Source organism: Lathamus discolor, chromosome 3, assembly GCF_037157495.1.
Source record: "Lathamus discolor isolate bLatDis1 chromosome 3, bLatDis1.hap1, whole genome shotgun sequence".
NCBI lineage: Eukaryota > Metazoa > Chordata > Aves > Psittaciformes > Psittacidae > Lathamus > Lathamus discolor.
This window is the reverse complement of record NC_088886.1, coordinates 82,724,303-82,747,320: the sequence shown is the minus strand read 5'-3', so window position 1 is coordinate 82,747,320 and position 23,018 is coordinate 82,724,303. Positions and strand designations below refer to the sequence as shown.

Sequence of the window (23,018 nt, the reverse complement as noted above, 5' to 3'; positions counted from 1 at the left end):
GTTTGTACCCTACAATAGTATGTGAGTTCCAGAATTACATTGTGCCATCTATGCCACAAGGTACCTCGTCACACAGCTACTTTTTGTTGTATTTCAATAATTTCTCTTACTTCATCCAAGTAGTTGAAGGAAATCAGACAAAAACACGTGGTGGTGCCGGGCTGTGGCCATCCTTGCCGATTCACAGCACGGAGAGGTTCCACATTAACACATGTGCCAGTGGTCATGTCCCTTGCAGTTAGGATCGGTTCTTCTGACGTTGCCGAAATGGAGAACTTGAGTGGGGAGATCACGGAGATCATGACAGCTGTCACAGATCATGTTGGTATGATACGAAGGGCCCTAGAGGTTTTCTGTCGTATATATTTTTCCTAATTTCCCACTATGTTTAGGGAGGCAAGAAGCAAACCTCCAGCTGGTAATTATATTGATGAGGGGAGGTTGTGGACATGTAATACATGCTATATCTACGCTGAAGAGTTACTACATTTGGGCACACAGGCCACAGCTCTGCAGCTTTTATCCTTTGGAGCACAATTTCATGGGCACAGAAATAGCCTTTTCAGAGCTAGGCTGTAGTCCGATTTTACTGTAGTTCTGAGTAGCACGGTAGCTGGGTCTTTGCCATTTGCTTCAGTTTTGGCAAGCTTCTGCCAGTATAGTCTTTAACAGGTTTCTGTATACTTGTTGCTCACTCCATAGATAGGTGACTGTGTGGCCACTTCCCTTGAGCATGTGTGCACACTCTGTCAAATCTCAGGCCAGCCTCACACGCAGAAGGTGCAGGAGGATTGAGATTTTAACATGGAGACGGGGCATGTGGGGTTGCTGAATCTAATACTTTGCACTTTGAACCTTCGTTACGCTCAGTGATATGTACTTCTCCATGACAGCTTGGTCCCGACCCCTTGCAAATCAGTGCCCCACATACCATAGAATTAAATACAACTGCTCACGGGCCTGACTACAAGGTGGAGGAGGGGGGAGAAGTAGTTTCCTTTTAAAATTGACCCCTCTTCCTCAGGCCATTATTAAGAGGTATGCTTCAATTTCTGGGAAAGGGCCCTGGTTACAGCAGTGCTCATTTTTTAATCACAAGACAAGTCTGTAATGCCACAGAAATTCATGTCTGAAGCTGAGCATGTGCTTCAGTATTTGTTAGACCAGCCTGAAATCAGGCCTCAAACTTAATCCCTTCTTAGGCACAAGCTTTTGCCTTTACTACCAGCTATCTGGTGCATTTGTCAAATAGGTGCTGACACAAATGACTTCTTTTTGAATTCTCACAGCTTAATCTCCCTGGGTTATGTTCTCGTTCAGCGTGTTGTTGAGGAAAAAGAAATACCTTGCCTAAAAGAATCCTGATGATCCAAAGAGTTGCCTAGCTACTGTTGTCCCAGACAGCACCCTGTTTCCTAAAGGTGTTGGTCACTGTTCAGTTTTGCCTGCTAGGGATGACATCCCACTAAAGCAGATAGCAGTTTTGACAAAGGACTGCAAAATTTGTCCATTTAACATAATGGAAAGCAGAATGACCTCAGTGAGGCAAACGGCAATGGTTGCCCAGCATGTGCAGAACAGGGTCAATCTTGAAAGAGGCTGGGTCAAGCAATACAACTATGTCATTGAGGCTGTTACAGAGTACAGATCCTTTATTTGTTAAAGTTAAGTATGTGACTGCAGCCAACTGAAATAATGGACTTTTGATTACTTTTGATTTCTGGGTTGAGTTCTTGTATTGTGTATCTACGCAACACTTGTCATTAGTGCAGCACAAGATCTGAGGTGGAAGCCTTGGGTCTTCTTGAGTTTTGCTGAAGTTCCTCACTGCAAAATGCATTAGCAGAGCTGCTTGTTAAATTTCATCCTAGGCGTGGTTTCAGCAGTCAGGGTGACAGTGCTCTGGCTATATTGTCTTGCAGTTAAAAAACACTAAAAAGTTCAAGATTTCTTCACAGCCAAGGTGTGAAAAGTAATTAGAATGTATCACTGGATGCTGGGTATAGCAATTATCTATGAATATATAAAGGCTCTATTTTTCTCAACAAACAGGCGACATTGTTATAATTATTTAAAATGAAAAAGAAAGTCACTGACTCAGACATGGAGAGATTGGGAGGATAACTTTATTAGTTCCCAGTCTAAGGTCTGCAGTGCAGATGCTAATCTAATATCAAGACTGCATTAAAATAAAGTACAAAATATGGGAAAAGAGAACTCCATTTACCCTGTAAGGCTGGTGCTGTATGTGAGTTTGGCTTTTCTGCTCAAGTCCAGCTCCTTTCAACTTTCAACCTCAACTCTAGCTGTTAAAGAACACTGGGGAAAAGGAGTGCTAGCGCCTTCTTGCTTGCTCAGTATGGGTTCCAACGGAACACATTCCTTCTATTGAATGTGCTGAGATTTGAGAAGTTCTGCAAAAGTTAGTATCAATTTCATTTTTGTTTGCAATTGTTTTTTAAAACCTTCTTTAAGTTTCTTGCTTTGTTTAGTAAATGGAACTTGCAGACAGGAGTTTCCCAGTGACTCTGGGAACTCTGATAAAATACCGGCACTATGCAACCTAATCTGAAGGGTTGGGCTTAATTTGATTTGGTTTTAACAATAAGAAAGCGAGAGGGACAGATACTGCTGATTGTGGTTTTCCTGCTTTTTCCTCATCAAATGGCCTGGCTGCCGTGTTAAGTGTCATATTGCCCAATGTTGAGTAGAGCCATTCCAGCTGAATTGTATGTTGTAAGTCTTGTATGATTGGAGGTACTGTGTCTTTTATAATCCAGGTGATATTGGGATGTCTGCCTTCCAAGCAGAAATATGAGTTCTGGCCCTGCTGCCTTCAGGGGGTCATGCTATTCAAGGCAGATAATGTGTGAATAATCCAGCGTCCCATAGTAGCATAGATTTCATAAAGTAGCGTATCAAATTCAGCATTTATGTTGGAATGCGTACAACTAAACAAGAGGACAAATAGTGGTATCTCATCTAAAATGCAGGCTGGTCACCAATTATAAGATTTTTCTGATTTTCTTGATAGGCTGGAAGTAATGATTGTCAAAATTACTATTGCAAAAAATGCACTCTTATGTTAGGAAGACCAATGCTGCACATGACAACAAATAACAGCAGTGGAATAGTGGCAGTGGCTCTCAAGGAGCATGAACCTTGGGGAGGCCCAGCCCGGGTGCTTTTACACCATCAGGTATTCCAAAGAAAGTTAGAGTAGCAGATACGTAGAGTGATATTGTGACTTTGAAGTTATGATATGACTCTAACCAAAGTGAACAAATTGGGATTCTGAGGAGAGCCGAAAGTTTCTTATATTGTAGTAAGCATGGTTATATTAAATTATATCCTGTATAATTCGATGGTAAGTCTTTCAAGATAAGATAAACATTTATAATTTGAAATACATTCCTGTGCCTTCCATCCCTGGTCTGTCATCATCAAAACAAAGTAGTTCTGACAATCTAAATTCAATCTTTCCTGTGGAAAGATTATAGGGGAATTTAGCAAAATACTATCGAGTGGTCCCCACCAGTGGATCAGTATGAACATTTGCATTTGCATTTGAAGCTAATTTTCAAAGTATTTCTCTTAATTTGCTAGGAAGATACCTGTCAAGTTAGCAATTAAACTGTAATTTGGTCACTGAGGTGTTTACGCGGATTAATAGATCTCTCTCTTAAGCGTGTGCTCCTGGGTTTGAAATAATAGCTATACTGCGTGGTAGCATGACCCCACTTGAGTTTCACACACACATGCACAAAATCAAATTCCATCACATTTTAATGCAAATTTTACCTTTGCAAATGATGGCCTGAAAAGAATGAGTTTCCATGGTAACCTTAGGGAACACATAACCTGTTTATCATAACTTCTCCACGAAGCAAGACAGGGGGTGGGGAACATGCTTTGATGTCAGCTATATTTTTGTGTAGACAGCATTCTCCTCTAGCACATATAGAGAATTTGCCAAAATGCTCCTGTTCTGTCCTAAATAAACTTTTTTTTCCCTTTTTTAGAAACAGAAGCAGTCATATGGAATAACATAGGAGGGAACTGCAATAAGCAGTGTTCAAAACCATTAACTGACCTTTCAGCTCCTGTCTGTATTTTGACAACTAGGTCAACATTTTGAAAGACCAATCACAAATTAATACTTGACAGATCTCTTCCATCACTTTCTCTCGCCTTGCTTTCTCTCTGTGCCTTGCATTTGGTCCTCAGGTACGCCTGCTGCCTTTCAAAAGTCACTTTTTTGTTTTCTTGTTCTTCCACTTAGCTGCTGAAAGTAGTTTGAAAAATGCCTTGAAATGTCTCTGAACTCCTACATTGTGGAGCTACCACAGAAAAGAATATATTGATTATGCTTCACATTCAGGGCTGACTTTCAGAGTTGAGGTGGTGGCTTCTGGAGCTGCCATTAGCCAAGAGTGAGTTTGATGGCTGTAAGCATCTGCAAGGTTGTATTTTTCCTGCAGATGCACAGTAACTCCTGGCTAAAGGAAAGTATGCCTGCAACATTTTTTTAAGGTCATTAGGAGTAAGGAACAGATGTTGAGGTTTTTCAGAATGGTGCTTTGAAGTGCATTTTAGGAGTCAACTGACAGGACTGACCCTATAGGCAGTGATTTTTGGGACTGGAACACAGAGGAACCATTGCCCACAGTTACCCATCTGGTATCCATCTGGTACCGGCAAACAACAGACAGTACCAAATCACAAAGAACTGTACCAACTGCTAAATTGGTATCAGCAAGCAAAGAAGGTCGCCACCCAACAGCAGTTGCAAGCAGGAGAAACAATGTCTGTAGCATTTACAGACTGGTATCTGAAGATCCGGAGGAACCTGATGCCATAGCATATGGAAAGCAATTCCTCTCTGTAAGCCTGCTTATGCTGATGTTTGTTCAGTATTAAACCGGGTTTGGGACTTTTCTTTTGCCTTTTTTTTTTCCTCAACCACATTGAATTTGCAGTGTGAAGAGCTTTTGTCATGGTGCCATTGAGAGAGCGCCTCTCTTTAGTGGCATCTATGTTTAACAGGATTAAGGTGGATTTAATACCCTGTGCTACAGACTAACCATTCAAATTCTAGGAGTACTGTTCCACAGTGGTATCAGATCACAATGGAAGGAGTTGAGGTTAGCTTTTAACTCCATGACAATTTACTTTTTGCGGTTTTTCTTTGATGTGAAGTATTTCTGGGGAGAGCTGTGGCAGGGGGTTGCTTCCCAATTTTCTTGCCATCTTCCTCTTCTTCCCTTTGTTCATTTTCCCCCTTCTTCCTCCTTTTCTTCTCTTGAAGCAGTGTGCTAGTTTGTACAGTAGCTAAGTGTTTAGAATGTAATAATACAACAGTGAGAGATTTACTGCCTCTAGGCGCTACCCCTTCTACACTTGAGGACCTCCAGCAAGGCATGATTTTATAGACAATGAAAGGCTCGCTCTCCCCTGTGAAGCTGCCTGCCTGCAGGAAGCTTTTCACTATTTCCACTACTTGCTCTGCAATTTAGTTCCATGCCCTGCTATTTCCCCCTTCCCTCCCTCTTTTCTTCTCTGACATAGACATGCATATACCCCCCATGTACACATTCAGCACCAGCACCAGATGTAGGTAGATAATGGTGAAATAGCATTATCTCAATGTGTGTGTTAAAAACCTCAAAAATACCACAAACATTTTTGTTTTGCCATCCTCATCATAAATGGAGTATTGATCTGTCCCCAGTTTGCTTTCCAGGTACTGACAGTGTCATTTCATTTTCCCTAAAAAGATCACAAACTCATAGCTGGGCTGCAAAGCATTGCCATTACATCCTGGCATTGGTGCCAAGAACTCTGCTGACTTAGCTGGAGAAAGATGCTGAAAGCCCCTGACTTTGAGAGAAAATTCAATTCAATTTACTTCATACAGTGTCTCTCATGAAGTATTTCAAAATGCCTTATATCAGGAGATAACAGAATGAGAAAAAGCTTTAGAGAACTGGGTATTCAGATAGCAAGAGAAAATGATACACAACAATGAACTGGAGTAAAAGAAAAGACGACTGTCATTTAAAAGCAGTAATCATCTGGATAAGTAGTCTTGTAAACTAATTACAGTGAGAAGAGAAGAATGCAAGACTGGGAAGAACAAGAAGCAGCATAGTTTCAAACAGGCGAAGGCAGAGGTCTGGTTTCGGGGGGGAGGAATTGTGCACAGTACTGTAGAACAACTACAGGAGATCTGCTTTAGAAATGTATTCACATGTGTGCGTTATGTATGCTGTATATTGCATCGCAAGTGTAGCTCAGTGACAAGTTATTCTCTCTAGTGGCTGGGAAGAGATTAATTACATTGGCCTGGTTCAGTGGAAGAGCAATTGAAATGGCCTCTTACAGTTGGAAAGAATCAGTGCTGATGGGTGCTGTGAGTTTTTTGGTTTGCTGCTTTTAAGTTTTGCTCTCAGCTTAAAGGCCTCTATTTGCCTCTACTCTGAGAATAGGTTTGCAAGTGAGGGTGTCACAAATCTGGTGCTCATTAAAGACAATTAAGAGGTAGAATTAACCAAAACATATTATATGACTAATGGAAAAAGAAGCCACCCACAGAGACAGACACAGGCCAGGAAATGATCTCATTTTGCACGGTCACAGGAAACCATAGTCTTCCAGCACCAGGGATCAGGGGATCTCAGAGCTGGGGTTCAGAAAGCAGAATATTATCTTTGTGGGGCTGTGCAAAAACTTTGCAGTTTTGGCTTCACCTCCATCTTTGCTATTTTCTCTCTTAGTGTTGCAAGATACAGCAAATGCTGAGGGCTTGTTTTCTACTAAGCTGAGGCAATTGCCATGTTTTTAAACTGTTATGGGAACAGCCTGTTTCCCTTTTAAAGTTCCCATCTGTGTTTGTATTTCCCTCAGTCTATTGCCTTTATGGAGAATTTTCCGCTCTCTCTAAATCTAAACCATTAGTTTCACCTCCTTGAACAAGAGGTAGGGCATTACTGAGGAGGAAAAGTAAATCCTGAGATAATCAGCCCTGCTTAATTCCGGTATGGGAGCACTGCCATCATCGGTGTTCTTGGTGTTCACTGCACAGGGAGGAGACAATGACTGTAAGTATGGACATTTGTGTGTGTATATGTGTATGTATGTGTACATATGTATATATATGTGTCAAGAGAGACAGGCAGAAGGGAAGCATGTAATTGCCTAGCAGTCTGACCAACCAAGTAGTGCTCTGATTGCATACGGCTGATTTTCTACATGAAAATGTTCAAAACTACTCACCAGCAAAACCAAGATCATCAGTGACTCTGGAGTGTGCATCTGTTCCTTACAGGGAAGAGAAAGGATGGTTTGATTACTGTCTCTTCTTTCCTTAAGACAAGGATGTTTTCCTCACCCAAGGGAAATGCATTCTAGCAGCATGAACATAACTATTAATCAACACTTAAGCAATAATCAGTGAATGAAAAATGATGACCAGAAACTGAAAATGTACTTGCATTGCTACTTTGGTGCTTTTCCTTTGAGATCATACCCTTGCATTTTAATGCAAACAATTCTTATAAAATTAGTGCTGATATATTCCAAAAGGCAGTTACTGAAAAAGCCAGCACTTATTTTTCACTTAAAAAAAAAAAACAAAACAAAACTAACAATGAATGATACCTTAAGATCTGCATAAGTAACTTGATAAAGCTATCTCAGTTGTTTCTGAGATAGATCCCCAGTTGATATGAACCAGTAATATCTTACAGGGTTACTTCAGAGATGAAGATGCCAAGATCATCATCACTAGAATGCTGTGTTCAAATGTGTGAAGACATTTTCAGGATACAGAGATATAAATGTTTTTCCTGTGTATTTTCACCCAAAAAGGAGATACAGCCACTGAGAGATGCAGGTGTATGTCAGCTTTGGGAATGCCTCCAAGAGGAATCAAATGCTATTGAAATTAAAACAAACCACCCTCATCAGTATTTAGCGTGCTTTCCTGAATCAGGGCCAAGGTATGTGGTAGCACCCATCAGAAACCAAGGCTGTGAGACTCTATGAGGAGTGCAGCAATACCTTCCTTCAGTTCTTGAAGATGTTTTTCAACAAACTTAATCACAGTTTAATAATAGCATCAGTGTTCTTTGGAATAACCTCAAAACCAGACTAGTAGAAAATGCTTAAAGTGAGCATGTACTGAACAGAAAGAAGGCTCAATATTTCCTGTGGCTGAGCCCAGAAAACAGAGCTTCAGGAGTCTATGAGATGGTGGCTTGGTCATGATTAGGCTGTGAGCAGGCAGCTGTAGCCATTTGTTGATTCACCTTCCCAAAGTATCTTCCCTGTATATTCTGTTAACAAGAAAATACAAAAGTTTACATTAGTTGCCAGATTACCCAAAACAAACTTCGAAGGCATTAGCCCCTGATTGAAGAACCTCTAACAGTTACAGTCCCAAGATGTCTGTAAAAGGGAGTGGGAGCAGAACTGAAAGGTATCTCAAGACCTGCTGGGAAGATATTGCTTCCTTCCTTGTGCTTGCAACTGTCCTACAAGCAAGTTTGTAATAGGAAAGTTGAAAGTGTTCTCTCTCTAGCGGTGGAGGTGGTTTTGAGAGTTCCCATGGAGTATCTTCTTGGTTTGCTATTGCAGCCACTTAGCAAAGAAAAGCACTACTACGATTATCAAAAAGAAGTATCAAAGGTGCTGTCTTATATCTAAACAATGGTAAAGAAGTACTGATGGGCTCATATAACATTAGACTCTTCTTTGAGGACTGCTTCTGTCGTTAAAATCAATGCAACTTAATTAAAGCAAATTATAGATAGATACATCTATAAATAAGATATTAAAGTGCACTGCTGAATATGATAATTGCTGCATATTTAGCAATCAGCATGTGTGTTCTGCTTTTGCCAGGAGGGATTTCTTTCAGTGGAATCAATGGAGCTTTATTAAAAACCATCCAAATTAGGGGGAGAAATGATGAGTGTTATAATAACGCAAAATCACTGTTTCAACTTTCTTTGCAAAACCAGGAAAGCAAAATACATCCCTCTTTGTGTATGTAAGGAAAACATCAGGAAAATTCTTTTGAATTGTGGACACTGGTAGAATTTTTAATTTTTACTCTTTGATGCAAAACATTAAAAAGCTGGATGGAGGAAAACATGTTTTCTGTGGAAATGCTGGAGGTCTTAGAGGGTGGGATAATTAGAATATCACAGCAGTAAGTGGTTAAGAAGACCTCGTTCGTCACCTTCCTCCATTTCACATGGAGCATCCAGTTCACTACCTTATATAACCCACCTTTGTTTGAACAGCTAAAGAAGTGTTAGTGAGTCAAATCATGCTCTTAAATTGCACTTGCAGTGCCTACAACCAGGCAGACTGTTTAAATGCAAGAAAAATAAAAGTGGGTGAATTTTGGTGCTTCACCTGTGCATGAAACACTGAGGCTGGGGTGGGGAACAAATCCACTTTTACCTCTCTCAGTTTTTCTTCAGTTTTCACTTAATTGAAAACAAAAACCAACTGTGTCTCAGCAGAGGGGAGACCTGAAGGTTAAAGGGCAAATTCCGTTATACCACGGCTCTTTTTGGCATGCTGAATCTCAGCCCATGTGATTAGAAACGCTCGCAGACAAAAGAAGAGCCTTGAGAACAGAGGTCAAACCAGCATCTGAATCAAGTCCTTTTGCGGATGATCACAAGACTATTGAAAAGTGTACTAAGCAATGCAGCAGCTCTGCCTGCCATGTTTATACACAGGCAAAAATCAGAACTGGGTGGCATTTTCAAAACACCTGGATGATGGCAGAGCACATGCCTCACTCTGCTGACTCCTGTCTTTTAGTGCATGTCGGTGATGTAAAATACAATGGTAGTATCACACCATTTTTTTATGGTGAGAAAACCACAATGCACAAGCTCAAGTCACTCTCGACGTGTACACGGTTAAAAAAGTAGGAGTCCCAGGACTTCCATCTTCATAAGCTCTTCCTGATCTCCCATAGTTTTAAGTCAGGCATGACTCAAGTGAAGTCAGCAGTGGTTTGCACTTGGGTCTACAAGTGTATAGCTAAAATCACATCAGCCTTGATGAAGTTAAGCTGTTGCTACATAACTCACTTTCTTTCTGATCTTAATGGTAATAGAAATGTTGGAGGAGGCTTATTGTCCAGAAGTGGAGAAAACGAAGGTTTAGAAGGAGAAATTAAAAGGGCAAAAGGGATGTTTAGCCTGTAAGTGAAAAATGAATAAGCCTGAATGCAACACCCACTCTGTATTGTTCCTTTTCAAGAGTGTGAAACTTTTGACTCTGAGCCGTGGTTTTTCTATAGCTAGTTAAGAAGCTTTAAACATTTTTTTTAACAAACTGATGTCTGCAAAGATGATTGAAATTTTCTATGTGCAGCTTTAAATAAAATAGCTGCAGGAGAGGGAACGGTGACTGCAGCTTTCTGAGACAGCCACCCTGGAAATGGCTCTGCGTTGTTCTTTTTCTTATGAGCAGTACCCACGGTCTTAGGTCTTCAGTGTCAACTTCACTTGGGATGGACCTGGAGCAGGGAGCTCCAGTGGCTCATGTGGGAATCTGTGGGAGGAGGTAGAGCCCCAGGTGAAAGCACACTGTCATAGAATCATAGAATAGTTAGGGTTGGAAAGGACCTTAAGATAATCTAGTTCCAACCCCCGTGCCATGGGCAGGGACAACTGTCCTTGCCGAATGTGTCTCCACTACTAGGGGCAAGGAGCTGCTGCTGGCTTCCATTTGCAGTGGGGTAACTCTCACCTTGAGCCGTGTGTGAATACACAAGAAAAAGTTGATTCTGGCTTCATGAAGCTAAAACTTCAAAAAAGATCACTGTAGTTGTTACTGTTCGTACTGCAGTGGCTGGCTGACCCCAAACACCTTGATCCATATGAAAGGGGCAAGGGAGGCTTTCCTGCTGGCAGCTAGACTTTCAGCTTTTAACAAGTGCTCCAGGAGGAAGGCAGTATAAGGCAGGTGAGGAGGAATGAAATTCCGTGTCTCCTGGGGAAAAAATACGGCCTCTTGCACTATTCTGCAGTTTTCAAGGGAGTCTCAAGCTTCAGGATGAAGTAAATCCCTTCTCTGCTCTTAAGGAACTGTTATTCTGCAGCCCCAGAATTTTCCTGTAGGCAAATCTTAGACTTATTTTAAGCTACCTGCCTGCAGGTATGCTCTACTTAAGCCTTATAATTTACTTGCAAATATTTGAATCCTCTAACATACTTGGTCTGGCTTGAACTGCAAGTGCATGTTCACATCACCTGCTTTATGGTTTTTTTTTGTCCTGGGAAGTTTTCCTAGGGAGAATTGGCAGGATAGCGATACCTGCTGTAGCTTATCACTTCTGTGCATTAGAAAACTTCTCAAAGTGCCCTGCAGTTGCTGTGTTTGCCAGGGACAGCGCTTTCACTGACACCCGCACAGCTTTTGTGTTCTCTTTTTCTTTGTAGTTGCTTTCCCTTTCTGTGTGTTCAGGATCTGCATGTGAAATGTGACACTATGAATCCTTCTGTGGTTTTCTGGTTTGAAACAAATGTGGATTCCATTCCATTTGTCCAGGGAAGAGGAGGAAGTCCAGCCTGCACTTGTTTTTCTCTGCCTTTTGATCTGTCACATTGGTCCCCTGCTGAAGGCTATGGAGTTGGAGAGCAGCACACGGTGCCCATGTCACAACTCAGTCAGTGCTTCCCCCAGCCTGGTCCTGCCGCTGGGAACTGGCAGAGGTTTTATTAAAGCTGCAGAGGTGTAACAGGGTTTCCTCTGAAGTGATGCATTTCTGTAACAGAAGCCTCGTTTGCTAATGGAAATTACTGGTTTTCAGCAAAGGAGATTTTAACAACAAAGTGTTACTAGCTATGTTGAAAAAATGCCTTTCTGGCACACAGAAAAAGTCCTGACCCTGAAGGCATCGACTTACATGGATGCAGGGTCTTGCCTGTTTGTCTTGTGTGACCACTGCTATATGCTTCGGAAAAGTCACTGGGATTCCCAAAGGGGCGATAAGGAGAATAACCTGCTGGTACAGAGGTTTCTGCCTGCTCTGCCTTCCAGGGAATGGCTGACTTCAAGGCTTTACCTCTCTTCTACTTGTCAAAGGCTTTACTGTCTTCTGCTAACCTGGTGCTAGTTGTGTCCAGTTTATTAATTTTCTATTCTACAGAGGGTTTGGCCATACCAACACTTTGCCACAGTTGTTTCATGAATTGTTTGTTGTTGGGTTTTGATAAAGATAGCATTTCCTTTCCTCAGTTTAAGCATGCTGCTCTTTTAATTGCACTGATGGGATGATGGCTGTTTCTGTGTTTATCTCTACCCCATTATTTTTGCATATTCATGTTTTGCTTGTTAGTTGAGGCTGCTTTAGACTGAGATGATCTCTTCATAATGATGGCTCATATTTAAGTTGATGTCGTTAATTTAAACCCTAAAAATACAGGAGCATGTTTTGGATCATTCTTTCGGTTGTGCATTACCATATGCGAAAAGTGTATTTCATTTGCTGTCTTGTCTTCTCTTTACTGACTGGGGTGTTGGTCTCAAAAGCTTTTCCAGCCACCTCCATTATGGGCTCAGATAAGTAACACACCTTCCATCAGCTCCCACGCCTTGATGGTCACCTCATGATCAGTGTCCATTTGGCTTTGATAGAACTTCGAGGTTTTAATCCTTTTTTATTGAGATTACTGTGTGCTCGCCTAAATATTTTGTGATTCTTAGATATGTGGTTAAGACCTCTGCACCTGGACTGAGGGCCAGCTGCAGACACCCTGTTTCAGGGAAGGAGGAGAATTCTGATCTTGTTAATGAGAACCTTTCACACTGGTTTTCAGTTCAGTTTGTTGTAAAAGACAGCAAGGAACCCTTTGCTTTGACTCTCTCTGAAACATAAATAACTTGTATGAAGGAGGTATTTCCATTTTCGCAATTCCTCCTTTCGTTGGGGTAGTGTTTTATTCTGGGCACCATTTTGTTGGTGGCTGAGTGATGATACGTTTGTGCTGTCGCATGGACAGATGGAGAAGGGAAAGGAGAAGAAATGGCGGAGTCTTTAATTAGCCGTGCAGCGCCAGAGCTTGCTTTTCCAGGGCGTCTGGGGTTTTATATAGGGTGTAGAGGCTCAGCCGCTCGATGGATCCAAATTAGCAAAATTGTGTATCCACCGCCAGGGCGTTTCTATGGTAACTGTCTCTCAAATCATATATACAAACAGACCTGGCAGGGGGTATCGCCGTCTATTTGGTCTGTAGGAAGCCATCGGAAAAGAGGTGTTTTCAGGCTGCAAAAAGGGCTTGCGATGTAAATATTTTTTACTTTCTGGTAAGCGGTGTAAGTTTTGGGATCAGTGATGGGTGCTGGCTCCATTCCGAATCTGTTTGTGTTTCTGCACATTGACTGGCAGCTGTTACTCCCGATAGGTGTGAGAGTCATCACCAGGAAACTTGCACGAGGTTGCAAATGCACAGTTAGCAGGCGTATCCTTTAGCTCAGAAATATCTTGCTGCTGCACATCATTAAAAGCCTATCTACAGCCATGCAGGTAGACTGTATGCTACGTGGCTTTTGTGCTGAGCGAACCAAATTATATGTTCATTTCTTTTCCCCTCGTCATTCCTCATAAAACAGCAGAAATCTGGAGGCTCTTCTCTCACCGGTGTACCTGGCGAATTAAGGGAAATCATCAACCTAATCAAATTAGCAGTGTAAGAACAGCCAAAGTGGCTGTGACTCTTTACCTAGGTGACTCTATCTTTATAAATTCTCTCTACGTGTTGCTTTTGCTGGTGGAAAAAAGAAAAATGAATGAATGATCCATTTAGCTTACTGCCCTCTTTTTGAAATGTAAGGCAATTGTTATTTTTCGCTTGTGCAAAGTCAGGCACTGCTAAAGCATGGGTCATTTCAAATGAGAAGTGCTTATTTCTTGTGGCCGTCAGTTCCGTGAGAGCTCCTTTCTGGCTTGAGTAATAAAGGAGAGTTAGCAAGAGATCTGTGCTAAATAATCTTTTTCACTTATGAGTATCTTGGACGTTGCATGGTATTGGTTGGGTGCTGAGTGTATAATGGTGTTTGTCTGGAATAATTCCTGAGCTTGCTTAGTAGCTTCAAGGGATAGTGCCTCTCTTTGCACTGGGCCTTGGCTTATGTAATCGGTCCATAAGAGACTGTACACAGAAATGCTATGTAAAGGTAGACAAGGCTATGCCTGAGTGCACAACCCATCCCATTGTAGAAGCTTATACATATCTTCAGTGAAAATGGCATATTGTGCATAAATTACAGGACTGACAGGAATGTACTCTAACCTGTAGAATGTGAAAAACATGTTAATTTTTGTTTGTTTTCTCTTTTTACAACCAGGCATTTGCCGAAGGCTTTGTGTGATTTATTCTTTTCTTTTTAATGAATTGTTAAAAATGTTTGAAAAGGCATTAAATCTTCCTTTCTGCTATTAATCTGTAAAAGGGGAAGGGGATTTTAAATGGCCTTTTAGTATATTGCTTTATAAAACTGCTGATTCTAGCAGCACCGGAATAGGAATACATACTAATGTAGGAAACACTGAAGGCAGTCAGAGCCTTCTGCATTTATGGAGGAAAAGACTAATAGCTCCATTTTAACAAGGCTCTTAACACTTTGGGCCATCAGCAGGCATTGAGTGAGTGAAATTGGGAGAGCTCCTGTGTGCTAAAAGCATTGAAGTTCACCATTTTGTACCCTAGTTGGAGCCTTCCTGATAGAATTGCACTCTCCAGCCAACTCCAGTTGCCATCTTGAAAACAAACCAAGCAGCGAGCTGGCATTTTGACTGAGTGCACTAATGCTTCACTTTTGAAATGGCACCAGAGCATGATAAATGCACTTAACTCCCAGCGGGATACTTAGCTTTGCAGTGGCGTTAGGGAAAGTTTCTGCGTGTGTGTTAAGAATGCAAGCAAAGCCTGTTTATAGCACGTTTGATACTTGAGCAAAACACAGAAGAGAGGAAAAATCTGCAAACTTGATACTAAGACGCTAGCTTTGATTCAAGTAGTTATGCCACAGAAATCAGAAGGGATGTGCTTAATTAGATTACATCCTCATATTACTGAATTCTAGGGGAAAGGCCAGCCAGGGGAGGAGTATCACAGCTAGGACACAGGCGAGGAAAAGGCTCTGAAGAATGTACCTGTTCTAAATAGCCCTTTGATATGGAAGCCTTTCTTGCTAGCAGTGATAAGATTATGTATGGGATTTGTATCTTCTTTGAGACCCTGCCTTTCTTTTGTCGATTTTGGCATGTTGCGGCATCATGTGTTCTCTGCTTATCATTTTGAGATGCATTGTTAGTAGCTGGGCTGCATAATTGATCTTCATCTTTAATTACTCTCCTCTCCACAGGTGCCTGGAAAAGGTCCAGATGGGAGCTCATACAATCTCCACTTCGAGGGGATGGAAAGGCAGTATGCATCCTTACCCAGGTATGGTGCTGAGCCTCACACACACACAGTCTGATTCACCCTCCCTTCAGTGGGTGGGGAATTCAGCCCACAGCTATATCCAGCTCCAGCATGAGATATTATTTTGCAGTTTTGTCTTGCCACCTTATGCTGCTGATTTAGTGCCATCTTTATAACTCTTAATATGGACTTTTGAATTTATGTATTTTAAAAGGTTTTGCATTGAACATGTCAGCAAGAGTCATGATCCCCAGGTGGAGAACATGACATTGAGGAAACTGGCTTTGCAGAAGTTATAACAGGTCATAGCAGGGCATAAATGACTGAGTGTAAATGCTCCATCCCTGGCAGTGTTCAGGGCCAGATTGGACAGAGCCTTGGGTGACCTGGTCTAGTGTGAGCTGTCCCTGCCCATGGCAGGGGGGTTGGAACTGCATGATCTTAAGGTCCTTTCCAATCGTAATTATTCTATGATTCTATGAGATGTCCCTGCCCATGGCAGGGGGCTGGAACTAGATGATCTTAAGGTCCTTTCCAACCCAAACCATTCTATGATTCTATGATATAATCGTAGCTGGCTTTGACAGAGTACTGCTGTGGAAAGCCTCCACTGCAGCAGCCACAGCCACTGGAGTCCCACTGCTGCTGCAAGGACTGATTGACTAGCCGTCCTGTTCCAGTAGAGCATCTCTGTGCTTTAAGTGAGCACTGTGGAAATGAGAGAGAATTCTCTGAGGGTTTTTTTTAATTTTTAATCCTTGTCAACTCAATGAAGAGTAATTCTAGTATGAAACCAGTGGGGCATAACACAAAGGAAGCATTTCAGAGATTTCGGTCCCATTTCTATGGGAGTTCTAATAGCAGAGTGTAAGCTGTAGCAAGCCAGAAAGGGGAATGAGAAGATGATAGAAAATATAGTGGGAAGAAAACAAAAATAGAAAAATATTCCCCTTTTAGAATTAGAGGCCTAAGAAAGACCTTAGCGGGGTTGCCTAGTCCACTTCTTGGTCCTACAAGCAAGGTAATTTGCAAAGGCAAAGCAAAAATAGCTATTTAACAGCAGGAAGAGATTCTTCATTGTGAAATAATGCTGACATTTAGGAAATCAGTGAATTTGCTTCTTTTTACACTATTTACATTCAAAGGTCTCACTGGAGAGATTGATTGATAAATGTGTAATGCTGTGTCCAATTCCCGATGAAAATACAAAGATGTTTTTGGAAACCAGTATATAGAGGCTGTATCATAAGACATCATTGGATGTTTGCAGGTATTTTTTAATGTACGTAGTTTCTAAACTGAAGGATGTGTCTGTAGTTCAGTTACTGCCTTCAAACAATATTTGTGTCAGCCATTGTTTGGAAATTCATCCTGTGCAGTAGCTGGCTTTTCTAACAGAAGCCTGCTTTCAGGCAGTGTCTTGTACATATTTCCTGACTGACTGTGGGTATTCTTACTCTCCTGGGTAAGTAGCCATCTTTTTCCATAGTTCTCCAGTACTCAGATCTCGTCTCATGTTTTTAGCAGTGATTTTTGCAGGTTAGTTAGGTGTAGTTTAATTATACACACTCTTTTTTATCTATTTTAAATTTCAATTTTGTTGAGTACTTCCTTGTGATTTACAAGAATAAATTAGCAATTGGTGCCCAGTGTAACTCTCTACAGCAATTTTCATATTCCTGTATCTTGTCTCTTTTTATTCGTTTTCCCTTCAAAGCTAATCAACCTTATTTTTTCAGTCTTTATAAAATGGAAATTTCCCGGTGAAGTCTTAACTCCCATCACCCAGACTACTTTTTATTCCACTGGTATTCCCTTTGAGGATGACCAGAAGTGAGCACAACAATGCAGATGTAGATGTGCCCTTGCTTTAGGCAGCAGTGTTGTCTGTATTCCTTCTATCTTGTTCCTTTTCAAACGCTCTGCATCCTTGGCATGTTCCCTAGGTGTGTGTACCTTAGGGGGTACTCCGCACCCTGCGTTTTCATGGAGGGGGGATAGGTTTGGTTGGGATTTTGAGGTTTTTGTTTAAAATAGGTCTATTCTTCCCAAAACCAGGACTTGCTGGAAACATGACTCTAGGTTTTCAAACAGGTTTGAGTATTTAGCTGGCTGGGTCTCACCCTTTAGGAAGTCATCCAAACATTCAATAAGATTTTGAAGATCAGCGTGAAAAGTGTCATTTCTCTCAGTGCCTAAGAAGATCATGCTAGAGAGTGAGGGCCTGCACTTCAACAAGGCTGTGTGTGCTTTCTGACCCTAGCACTTGTACTGCTGCACACAGGTCATGCATTGCTGTGCCTCCTGAGGGTTTCTTCCCTGGTAGGAGCAGAGCTTTGGGACAGTGCACCCTCGGGTGTGCCTGCAGTCCAGCAATCCACTGCTGCCTTTTATACTTAGGTTTTGTAAGTTTTGCAGTTTCATGTTACTGCAGTAATTAAGCCCTGGCAGTCACAAATGACTAGGTTGCTACAGTGAAGTCTAAATCCAGAAGAAGAGGATGTAGTCTCATTGCCAGCCACTAATGGAAATGAGTGATTTCTTTTCTTCTGATGGCTGACTGCCCAGGAGTATTAAAGGAATCCAGGTACAAACTACCCATTTTCCAACTTATTCGCAGTGGAGGCTCCATGAATACTACTCTAATGGGCAGCATTATTAAAAGAAAAGAAAGAAATAGAAAGTTAGAAAGAAACACAGATATTTCCTCGAAGAGCTGCTTTCTTCCCCCCTGCATTCTAGTATTATTTCATGATTTCCTGCCTGTGGGTTTATTCCCCTCCTTGTCTTGTCCTGTCCTGTCCTGTCCTTATCTTGATCATAAAATCATAGAATAGTTGGGGTTGGAAAGGACCTTAAGATCATCCAGTTCCAACCCCCCTGCCATGGGCAGGGACACCCCACACTAGGCCATGTTGCCCAAGGCTCTGCCCAGCCTGGCAGAAGTCCAGGTAGATGACATCAACTGCTCTACCTTTGTCCATCAGTTCTGTAGCCCCATCACAGAAGGCCACCAAATTGGTCAGGCAGGATTTTACCTTAGTGTAACCAGCCACCTCGTTGTTTTCCATGTGCCTTAGCATGCTTTCCAGGAGAATCTGCTCTATGATCCTGCCCCGGACAGAGGTGAGACTGACTGGTCTGTAGTTCCCTGCGTCTTCCATTTTCCCCTTCTTGAAAATGGGGGTTATATAATCACTGAGCTACATTTGATATGGACGCGGTATATAACTGTCTGCATACTTAGCCATTTAAGTCCAGTTTAGTAAGAGGTACTCAGAGAGTCTTCAGATGAGGCTTGTAGATGCTGGGAAACAGATTCTTACTGCAATACTGTGTTGAGTCCAGGATCTTTGCTGCTATGCTGGTGTGGCACACACAAGGAAAGAGAGGCAAGCGTTTAGACTGCAGCCAGTTTCACTCAATGAGGAGGGAAGGGGAGGATCTGTGCTATGTCAAGAGTAGCTAGGACCTACACAGGTTTTACATTCTGCTTACCTGGAAGGTAGCAGGAGTCATGCCAGTGTGTGGATATGGACAAATTGGGTATGAGAGCTTTGGTTTTCCTCCACACTGGGCAAGAAAGAGGAATGATCACCTGCCAAATAGCTTTATGAATGTCTGGTGCCCTTAAGCACTACCCTGTTCCTGTGCAAAGGCACACCTCCTGCATGAAGGGGAATTCAGACTGTCAGCAGCATCCAAACATATCTGCTTGTGGGTTGTAAAAATCTAAGCTTTGAAACATCATTGCTGCTTTGCCCTTTCCCTTTTGTTTTGTATTATTCTGCTTTTCTCCAGAGCTGCTAATTTAAGCCTAGATATTATGGGCCAGGTTCAGATAATGTGTCTGTATTATAACTGTATTTGAGGGAGTCAGCTGTGTCGAGTGTGCTTGCCTTTTCAGTCGATGCAGCAGTAAATCCAGTGTCCCAGTCTCACTGAGCTCAGTGACGCCCTTTTTTGCCTCTCAGTGCAGGATCTGTTCCTGTGTAAGGTTACATTTTTAATTAAAAGCTGAAAACAGGAGGCCTTTGGAGGAAGGCTTTGTATGTGACTGTCTTAATGAGTGAATAGCTGAGTTATGTAGTTAGGTTTCTAAGTAAAATAAAGCCAGTCTGTAGACTTGGTTTGGAAATGTCTAGAGAAGCAAACGTCTGAATTAGATGATAAGTGGCTGTGGCAGGAGAGTGGCAGGTCTTCATCTCACACTGCATTGTGCTGCTCCATCTGCAGAAAAGCAGCTAAGTGGGAAAGACAGAATGGAAGGCTTTGCAAGAGAGATATAGTTCTTTGCACTCAATACTTAACGTGTTGCCCTGGGGCTATGGCTAAGTACTGCTGAGTAGTAGTATTAAGCAATGTTAAATCCTCCTGCTTAGGAGAATGGCTTGATTCTTGTATCTCTTAGCTTCTTCTTTTGGGAAGAGGAGCAAGGCAAGGGTGTGAGAGACAAAAAAACATTTGTATTTTTTAAAGTATTTTTAATGCCTGTTTTCTTGATGTAATAGAGAATATTTTCCTGATGGAGCTATGGAACAGATACAATGCCGAAGCTGCTCTGTTTGTTCGTAGTTTTATTTTTGAGCTTGCTTTTATGGAAGTCTGTCTTAATGTAAATCACAGTCTTGCCAATGGCAGCCTTGTTTGGAGAAATGTCGTGTTCGAGGACACATTCTTTTCTGTGTTGATGGAAAAGCTGGCTGTGACCAAAAGCAGGCTGTCAGACACGGAGACAGGACACTGGTGACATGACGAGTGTAGATGAGAAAGCTCAGCCATCTTCCTGGTAAGAAATGCTGATTCCAAGGGAAAGCTAATGCTCCAGACTTTCTCTGGAATCCTTGTGTTATTGAAAAACATGCATCTTTGTCAAGAAAAGGGGTGGGGCTGGAAAGGCAGTAAGAGCATTGGAAAACAACTGCTAGCATGGAAAAATGAGTTCAGGCTGTGTAGATGAGTTCAGCTGTATTGCTTTGCCTGGGAGGAGACCACTGAGCAAACTGGTAATTGGTTCACAGGAATATGCTTCTTACATGTAACACACATCCTAAAACTGGGGAATTTGCAAATGTGTTAAGGAAGTAGCCTTGCAGTACAGTGGCAGCACATAGTCTTGCCGTGCTGGAAGGTTTTCTTCAGGTTGACCATGCAACTTGCGCTTCATAAGGCAGCAGCTAAATGCTGCACATCCTCAGTTTCTAGGTGTGAAGCCAGAAAGGACAATTTTGATCACCTTGCCTGAGCTGCCCAAAAGCCTAATTTCTGCATCAAAGTAAATTTAAATTTTGATCTATGACATTACTTTCGTAAATGTATTTACAAAAGCATCTAACCTGGAATTAAAATGTCACATTGTGGAGGATTCATTGCATTCTACAGAGGTTAATTATTTTGCTCTTTAAAAAGATTATGTTGGGGTTTTTTTCCCCAAGTCTGAAATAACCCAGTTTCAGTTTCTAGGTACTATGGTAAATATTTTCCTGCTAGGTTTTAAGAGGCAAGCCTGCAAAATGACTCCCTTTCAGTATTCCTATGCAGAGATCATTTATGTTATCTCTTAACCTCCCTTTCAATAAATTAAACAGATTGAGCACTTGGGTCTTACCCCATAAAGCATGAAAGCAGCATTGACTCAAGGAACCAGAGTCCCCATGCAGTCAATTTATGAGGTAGCCTCTAGAGTTGAGTCAAAAATATTTCCAACTCTTTGGATCAAAAGCGAAGTTTCTTTAACATCTATTTCATGAAAAGATAAGGTTCCTCAAACAGAAGGAATGAATTACTGAGCAAGTTTCATCAGCTATTTTTTGCACTTGAGTGCTTTAATTTTACTAACCAATTTTATTTCAAAATGCAGGATTTCTGGAATTTAATTGAATCCCCAAAATGTCATCAGGAAGTGACTTGACACAAATCACAAGGAATTGTCTATTAAATAAGTCATCATTCACTATTGTCTAGCAGAATCTGAAATTAATATACTGACATTACTTAAATATGTATATAGTGTATTCTCCTGGTTAACAAAAAGATATCACAGTTTTAGCGCAGACTATAATTAGCCGTAAATCAACTTGTCAGAACATTACCAACCTATGGGAATTGACTTGGTGAAAAAGCAAGGTTTAGAATCAGTTATTTAAATGAAAATTCCCTGCTTGTTGGTTTAAATCACAGTTAATTTTTTTGCTGTAAGTCCCTTTGACTTAATTTACTCCACCCCATGTTGCAAAAAATCTATTCCCTTTCTCATTTTGTAAATTTGATTTACATTCCTCTTTGACATCCAACAGTATGTTTCACGGCATTGACCCAGCAGTGCAGTCATGGTTATAGCCATCTGCTGAGGGATCTGATGTCCTGATTGTTTTTTGATGTTGACCCTTCTGCACTGAAACGTGCTATGTGGTGACACAGTGGTTCTCAGTAATGGTGACAGTGTTGCTCTACCCCATAATACTGCGGCTGTTCTGCCAAGTTATCTTCCAGGGACCATCTTGGTGCTCAAACTCCTCTTAGTAACAGACTGCTACTCTCTTTTCCACTGTTCCTCTCTTCAGTTGACTTCATTACATGGCTCTACTAAATTGGGGTTTGGGGAGGGGTGTCCATTTTTTAGCCCAAAATTGTGCTTTATGTCAGGCAGAGAGTGGTGAGTGGCAATGCTGACATGGACTGCAGGTATCACAGGGAATGCCACTACTGCCTGTAGCACTGTTTAAGTTGGAGATGTATTCACTTGGTTAAAAACAGCACCTGCGGGTATGTTTTCATAAAGGGAGGGGGGCAGTCTGCCAGAACTCTAATGTCAGTGAAACAATTTACCATCCCAGTCCAGAATCACCAAAGTCATAGTCTGTCAGTGAAACCATGTTACCGGACATATATTATACAGTTACAGAGCAAACCTATTAACGTTTGATGCATAATATAATACACAGTATTTCTAATAATGCCCAGATTTTCCTTCCAAAGTGGTGGAAAAGAATGAAGGGCAGGGTGATGAGAAAACGCTTTGTAATTCAGGTAGCTAAAAAATGCCTGTATTTCCCCCATTCCTTATATTGGTTAAAATTAAGAGAAGAGGCTCAAGAGAAAGATTTGCAAGCCAATTGTGAGTGGTCTTTTTCATTTCAATGTAAATCTTTTTTTTTCCTACACTGGAGATATTCAAGGCCCGCCTGGACAAGTTCCTGTGTGATGTACTGTAGGTTACCCTGCTCTTGCAGGGGGGTTGGACTAGATGATCTTTTTAGGTCCCTTCCAACCCTTGGGATTCTGTGATTCTGTGATTCTGTGATTCTGTGATTTGGAGTCTTGAATAGGATTAGAACGAAGTGTGGTGCAAAAATGAATGGCCCGCCTCATTTCATCCTGCTGGTTGTCAAATATAAGTAATATTCTAACAGTATATTCTATGGTATATTTGATTATTAACTTTCTCTTCTGTTTTAATCATCTGAAGTAGTATCAGTAACTCAGGGATATTTTTAAAATATTATTTTTATCTTGACAGCTGTACTTTCATTGAAAATGCAGCAAAAGCCTTGTCTGCCT

The 23,018-nt window shown here is 41.4% G+C and overlaps 1 protein-coding gene across 3 annotated transcripts in view; it reads left to right on the top strand.

Annotated features, from left to right (window-relative positions):
- Positions 1 to 23,018, top strand: part of PARD3B (par-3 family cell polarity regulator beta) — a 414,980-nt gene that overhangs the window by 369,662 nt on the left and 22,300 nt on the right. For all 3 annotated transcript variants that reach the window (XM_065670133.1, XM_065670134.1, XM_065670132.1), the window contains one exon: positions 15,400 to 15,479. In XM_065670133.1, coding sequence (XP_065526205.1) covers positions 15,400 to 15,479 — 80 coding nt within the window. The remainder of the gene's footprint in view (positions 1 to 15,399; positions 15,480 to 23,018) is intronic.